Genomic DNA, 7,534 nt, shown 5'->3' on the forward strand with positions numbered 1-7,534 from the left:
GGGAGCATCAGTATCCTGCCTCCGGCCTGGCGCAGTGGCTCAAGCCTGTAATCCCAGCACTTTGGGAGGCCGAGACGGGTGGATCATGAAGTCAGGAGATCCAGACCATCCTGGCTAACACGGTGAAACCCCGTCTCTACTGAAAAATACAAAAAAAACTAGCTGGGCCAGGTGGCGGGCACCTGTAGTCCCAGCTACTCAGGAGGCTGAGGCAGGAGAATGGCGTAAACTCAGGAGGCGGAGCTTGCAGTGAGCTGAGATCTGGGGCCACTGCACTCCAGCCTGGGTGACAGAGTCAGACTCCGTCTCAAAAAAAAAAAAAAAAAACACAAATATCCTGCATCCTTTTCTCCTCATTGTGACAACCTGGCTTCCAGTGGGTTTCCGAATCCTTGGCAAGTAAAGTGAGAATTAATCTAGCCTTACAATGGGTTGTACATGTGTTAAGGGTCCCTGGATCTGTGTCATCTTTTCCTGCCAATCCACAGACAACCTTATGCTCCCTGTAAGTATGCAGGGAGACTCAGAAATTTAAAAGACTGCCAAAATATATTCAATCTCTCTAATTCAGTCAAAGTCTAGCCTAGTGTAGAACACAGTTAAAAATGAACTAAGACTTTATCTAACTTTAAACTAAGACACTATCTCTAACCTTAGATTTCTCCAGGTATAGGACGTAAGAGAGTCACTAAAAATAAACCTATTTACTGTAGGATTTCTAAGAAAGCTTAAGAGTACATATTAAATAGTACGTCTCAAAACTAGGAGTCAATTTATTTTATTTTTCTACTCACTGAAAACATTTCCTCAAGCAATTTCAAGTTTACATGTTTTTTTTAAAGGTGAAAAGGATAGGACAATGTCTTCTAAAACACAATTATGACAATTATGCTTCCTAGAAAACCTAAATGAGTTTCAGAGTAAAGGAATATTAACCTTTTCATTTATGTTAAGCTGCTTTGAGGTCAGTTTGCAATTAAAATAAAAGTATATTGGAATATTACATTAGATGGAAATAGATAATTCTTCAATTCTTTAAAAAGAGCTTGAATATAAACAAATACAAAGAACTGTCACTAAAGTCCTTAATGATCTTCCATAACACTAACTTCAAAAGACATTTTTGGTCCTTATCATCTTTGCTCTTTCTTAAACTTTTGTATGATGACTCCTTTCTTGAAGTATTTTCTTGCTCTTGACTCTGTGATATTATCATCTCCTGGTGTTTTTGTCCCTCCTTGCTGGCAGCTACATTCACCTTCCTCTCCCTAGTCATTAAACATCAGGGTTTTTCAAAGCTTTGTCCAGGTTCTCTCCTTTTCTTAGATTACTCTTTCTCCCTAGGTTATCTCATATGGAGCTTCTCAAACTTTTTCACACTGTGGTACATAGAGAAAATGACAACATGTGTATGACATCTTAGAACTGGAGGTCTCTGGGCCTGGTGTGGTGGCTCATGCCTGTAATCCTGGCACTTTGGGAGGCCAAGGCAGGCAAATTGTTTGAGCCCAGGAGTTTGACACCAGCCTGGGCAACTTAGTGAAACTTCATCTCTATAAAAAAAATACAAAAAAATTAGAAGAGTGTGGTGGCTACCCAGGAGACGGAGGTGGGAGGATTATTTGGGTCCGAGAGGTCAAGACTGCAGTGAGCTATGATTATACCACTGCACTCCAGCCTGAGCAACAGAGTGAGAACCTGTCTCAAAATAAAATAAAATAAAATAACTGGAGGCCTCTGGCCTGAAGGCTTTAATTACTACCTTAGCACATGTATGTTCCATCACAGCACATCCTACACACACCGGTAGTGCCCTGGGAAGTTCTGAATCAACATCCATGTATTTAGCTATCACCAATATGCAACTAACACACAATTTTATATATTAAGCCCATGCCTCGTTTCTTAGTCCTAAGAAATGAGGACTAAGAAGAGATGTGACAACTGGATCTACACTACAGGTACCATTTGGCCACATGTAGCGGCCAGGACCTGCAGTGTAGATCCAGTTGTCACACCTCATCTTGGATATTTGAAAGCATCTGAAATACATCATGTCTAAAACTAAGTTCATTATCTGTGTTCCCCAAAACTCGGTCCTCTTTTGGTGTTCTCCGTCTTCTAGTGTTCTGGTAATCACACCGTTAAGTTGTATAGCCAGAATTCTAGGAGATATCCTTGCCACTTCTCCCTCACTTCCATGTGCAATGCATCATCAAGCCCTGTTCAATCTACCTCCTTAACATCATTCCTCATCTCTCCATCTCTACCACCACCTGAGTCCAAGCTACTGAAATAGTACAGTTAAATGGCCCGAATTAGTACAGTAACAAAGGAAGTCATCTATCCTTGTCTAATCTAGCCAATCCTCTAATTCATTCTCTAATCTATAGAGTGATTTAAACACTAATAATAAAGATTTAATCCAGTCATCCCTTTGCTTATGGCAATATTCCTTAACATTACCAACAATATCCTGGATGGGTTGATTCATATTCATTATTCTGGTCATCTGTTGTTGCAGAACAAGTTGCCCATATGTGGTTGTAGTAAGAATTTGGCAAAGGCTGGAGTCATGTGAAGGCTCAATTGAGCTTGGCATCCAAGATGGCATCTCCCTTCACATGTCTGAGGGCTGGTCAGGCATTTTTCTCTACGAGACTAGTTTCAGGTTCCATAAAGCATGGCAGTCTCAGGGTGTTCTACTTCTTACATGACAAGTTAACTTTCCCCAGAGTGTACTTTACAAACGACCAAGACAAAAGCTGTAAAACCTCTTCTGACCTACCCTCCAAAGTCATTCAGCATATCTTCTACCTTATTCTAGAGGTCAAAATCAAGTCATAGCATCAGCCCAGATTCAAGGAGAGGAAACCGAATATCAGAAGACATAGCTCTTTGAAGGGGAAAGAGAATCTTGGGAGAATATCCACCATACCTGTCTCTCCAATCCCATTTTGCAGCGCATTTCCTATTGTTGTTTCCATTTTAGCCACGTTGGCCTTCCTTAAGTGCCTTGTATTTGTCATACTCCACCCTGCTGATGGCTTTGCCAATACTGCTTTCTTTGCCTAAAAAGGTCTTCCAGTCAACCTTTTGCCAAGTTAATTCTTGCTCAACTTTCAGATCTCATTCAAGCATCAAGAAAGGCTTCCCCGACTCCCTCAACAAAATTAAATCTTAATTTGTACTCTTAAGGTATAGCATATATTTCCAGCACTGTCTTCATCGCCATTGCATGTTGCATTTGTTTGTATGATTACATAATTTATTTCTCAATACCCTCACTACACTAGAAGAGGAGCCATGTCTATTTTTCCTCTCCTACCACAGATTTGGCTGGCACTCAAATATTTATTTGCTGAATAATTAAAAAAAAACTAAGTAAATCAAACTGTCTGCCTCTGTATAACAAATTATTATTTTCCCTTTATGAATTATAGTGAAGTATATAATCCCATTCCCATATTCAATACATAATGAGACAACCCCAGATATAAACAATTTTCACAGAGAAAATCTTATAAATTCAAAGGTCATATTATTTTGTTATTTCCTAACTACAAAATTAGCAGATGTATAAAGGAATCAATTAATACATCAAAACTGTGTAAGTTTTGTGGTATTTCTTCCAATCTCCTTTCAAATGAGCCTAAAACTCTCTTTAATTTTAATTTCTACGCCTAAATGAAAACTGGCAAGTATATTAAATGAAGCACTGTAAGCAGGAGAGAAGCAATTTCCTATGCACAGATCCAATACTGACAGTAGAGAACACTAGACACACTCCACTTAGAAACCCACATGGATTGTTATACAGACCACACATGATTTTTCTTGTGCTAAAACCAAACACACAATACTAACTGCTCCCTGTTACATTATTAATAATCTGTCTAGAAAGAAACACTCCACCAACTTTCAACCTGAAATGGACTATTTCATCTTGGAGGTGGGAACTAACATCTTTGTACTTTAGAAGGTAACAGAAAGAGAAAAGGGTTGGATTGGAGAAAATATTCACTAGTTACAGCTTTTAACTTCCTTTTTTTCTTTTAAATAAAAGTCTGAATAACTATAAATGGGATCATGAACTAAAATTCATTATCAGAAAGTGCATTCTATTTCTGATCGAATTCCAACTGTCAACCCTAATGGTTTTCAACTACCAAAAACATCTGATCTAGTGATAGAACTTTTTTTACAATCTGAAATAATTCAGCCGTGTATTTATTCTTTCTCCCTAATACAATATAGGCTTCATGAGGGTATGGGACTGATTATGTTTGTTTCCCTAGAGCAGTGTATGGCCCATTGTGCTTCCCAATAAATTAATAAATGAATGAATAGTGGTGGTCTTCCAGAATTAGATCTTGTGTGTTACTCATAATATTTATTACAATGTTTGTTATTTATGAAGAAAAATATTTTGTCAAAAATGAAAATAAAATGCTTTTACCTCTCATTTATGCTTCTTCCTTAGTAGGTGTTACGTCATATGAAATTAAGAGTTTGTCTAATCATCTAACCTGTCTCATTCACCAGTTAAGAAAAAATGTATTCTACCATAAGGCAGAAGAAGCTTTTTGCTAAATCATTGCGTCTCTCTGGTTGTTAAAAGTTTTCTAGAATGACACTACTTTTTCTCAGCGGCTCAACTGGAACTTATACTTGTGTAGTTTGAGGAATCTTACTAGGTTAAACAAATATATGGCAAATAATAAAGATATTTACAAGCAGGTCCCTGAGGGTAACCATTTTTAAAAAATAATTTATCCACTAGTTGAGGTTATAGGAAAATTACTGAAATTGAAACTTTGTCTCCTAATAAACTGTCAAACATTTTGCCATACAAGGATGACTTGATGAAGTTGAAACATTCATTAGTGAGTGTTTAAGTCTATTCTACATAACACAATTTATATAACAGTAAAATATTCATATCAAACTGGCCCATTAGAGGAAATTCTCTTGCCTGGTGTCCTCTGATACAAGTTTCATGCTGACCAACAAACATGACCTGTAGGTTTTCTGTGGGCAAGTCTCTGTACCTTATTTCTCAAGCCATGGCTCACACTGAATTATTTACAGCTAAACATCTTTTTCCTTTGTTTTCCTTCTTTATAAGTATGGACTAAGATCTAGATAGTTGATTTTGAAGTTATAAAATGTTAAATAGAAATTTTAAATACTAAGCAAGTTCAACCTGCTCTACATCAGCTCTAATTCCAGAATTCAACTTAAGAAGTTGTATTACAAGAAACATTATCTACTTATATTTTCAATATCATTAACTTTTGCTTCCTTGGGTTATTAAACTTCGCTCATATTCAGCCAAAAAAAGAGGGAGATGCACTTAAGGAACATTTGCAAGTGCCATTTTGACCAATCTTTTCACTAACCTAAATGGTTTGTTTTTAAGTCTTGCCTTCCATTTTCTTGTTAACACCTGACTCCACCTTATTTCTTTACTATAGTAATCATCTAAAAGGCTTAGAACAACGTTTGATTTTTAAATAAATCGAATAGTATGGTAAATAGATTCCATATTTCTCCAGATCCCATTGCCATTTAGTCTTTTTTAAATTCTTCTTGAGGAAAAAAATAGAAATATATGTAATATTAATTTGGGTTACTTTTTACAAGTTAATTTCAATCTTATCAGATATGTATTAAAAATATCCCATCTTCTCATCTATCAGAAGTAAGGTCCTTCCTTCTCATTCACAATCCTCCTTAAAAGTAGGAGTAAAAAGGTAGGGCAGGAATTTCAGACATATTAGGAATACTGATTAACTGTATTCGTTTTGGGTATGGCAATTCACTGAGTGAACAGAGCACTGTTGGGTGAATGGTAGCAAGAAGCATATTGTTCAAGTTAAAGCCCTTTCAAGGACAGATGCCAAGGTGAGCAATACTCCTGGTTTCTCAGCAACGGAAAAGGATTTGTGAATGATTGTGAAAGATTTGCACCACCTCCTAGCTGCGCTTAGGGGTTGCTCTGAAAACAGCTAAGCACAGCTTGGGAGATTCATGTCACATCCTGTAGACCCGCGTAAGAAGTGGTGAAATACAAACACACACACCACTACCACCACCACCACCACCACCACCACCACCACCACGAGCACCACCGGCGCTGCGACCACCAGAAAAGCCCTGCGGAGAAGCTATCAGGCAGGCGGGCTCGCCTGGGAAGGCACAGTCAGCATCCTTGCTCAGCTCAAGCGAGAGGCTCACCTCCACCTTCAAGCTAGAGCTCCCAGGTCTTTATCCTTCTGGGCGTTTCCTTGCAAAGTAGAGGGACCTATGCTGGCCTTACCTCTGGGGCTGCTTTCTTGCAAGTACGGTGGGGCGGTGGGAGTGACATTTCCGGAGTGGGATGCTGACAGCAGAGGCGAGCGTTCGTCCACCCCATCAGCAGCCATGACTGCGGCAGCGGAGGGGCCTGGGGAGGCCGCGCCGGGGTTGCGGCCTCGGCGGAGTGGTAGCTAGTGCTGCTGCCTGTGCTGCTGCCTCTGCTGCCGCTGCTGCTGCTGCTGTTACTGCTGCTACCGCCTCCGGGAGGGCCCAGGATGTGTCACAAGGCAGGAGGCGGGGGAGGGGAGGGTGCAGGACCGAGAGGCGGGGGAAAGGAAGCGCGCTGGGAGGCATGGCTGGGGGAGGGGAGGGGAGGGGAGGGAGAAAGAAAGAGCCCGCAGAGTGGGAGGAGCGGGAGTGGAGGAGCTGGAGCCCAGCCAGCCAGAGAAAAGGGGAACAAATTAGGACCAACTGGGAAACGCGAGGCAGGGAAGATGCCATGTTACTGAAAGGGGGTCGAGAGTAAATGGGATGGAGGGGGACAAGTCCTTTTCTCTAGGAAAGACGGATAAAAAGCAGCCTGAAAGAGTCGAGGAAAGAGGAAAGGCCTGTGACTTGATTACAAGAAAACTGGAGCAAAAGCAGATTATCAAGTTTATCTCCCCTAGGGAGGAGGAGGCACTGACTCTTTGCTGTCAAACTTTGCAGCAGTTATATAAAGAAAGCTTCTTCCTGGGGTTATCAATTTCTTCCATAGGGGTTTTGTGTAGGAAATCAGTTTTCAACATCTGTTATCTAAAAGAAAGTAGATCTTTGCGGAAGTGTCACCATTGCCTATTTTCCTGATTGATTCTTTTTAATGTTGGTCTGACCGGTTTGGAACTCTGGTAACCGTACCTTTTTGGAACTATGCAGTGTGTTGCCTTTTACAAGTTTCATTTTACAAAATAGGTTGTCATCTTAGTTTTGGTTTTGTAGCTTATTGTCCCTGACACATATACAATAAGTAGGTCTATGAATAACGTCAAACAACGAAAAACAAATTTCTTGAGATAAAAGTTTTAAAATAATTGTTTACTTGTAAAACAGAGTTAAAGCAAACAAAAGACCCTAAGCACTGACAAAGATTCTTTGCTTGGTCAAACAAGTAAGGTTTCTGAATCTTCTGCTGGGCCCATCTGCACTTCCTTATAAAATCCAGTTTTAGCAAAGAACCCTACTAACTTTATTTAGC

General features: G+C 39.8%; 1 protein-coding gene across 1 annotated transcript in view; it reads right to left on the reverse strand.

Annotated features, from left to right (window-relative positions):
* The window catches only part of PIP4P2 (phosphatidylinositol-4,5-bisphosphate 4-phosphatase 2), a 48,538-nt gene extending 41,784 nt beyond the window's left edge, over positions 1-6,754 (reverse strand). Inside the window, exon 1 of the mRNA XM_033202618.1 lies at positions 6,323-6,754. Coding sequence (XP_033058509.1) covers positions 6,323-6,428 — 106 coding nt within the window. The 5' untranslated portion in view covers positions 6,429-6,754. The remainder of the gene's footprint in view (positions 1-6,322) is intronic.
* Between the last annotated feature and the right edge of the window lie 780 nt (positions 6,755-7,534).

The sequence above is a fragment of the Trachypithecus francoisi genome, unplaced genomic scaffold (genome assembly GCF_009764315.1).
Source record: "Trachypithecus francoisi isolate TF-2019V2 unplaced genomic scaffold, Tfra_2.0 Lachesis_group7, whole genome shotgun sequence".
NCBI lineage: Eukaryota > Metazoa > Chordata > Mammalia > Primates > Cercopithecidae > Trachypithecus > Trachypithecus francoisi.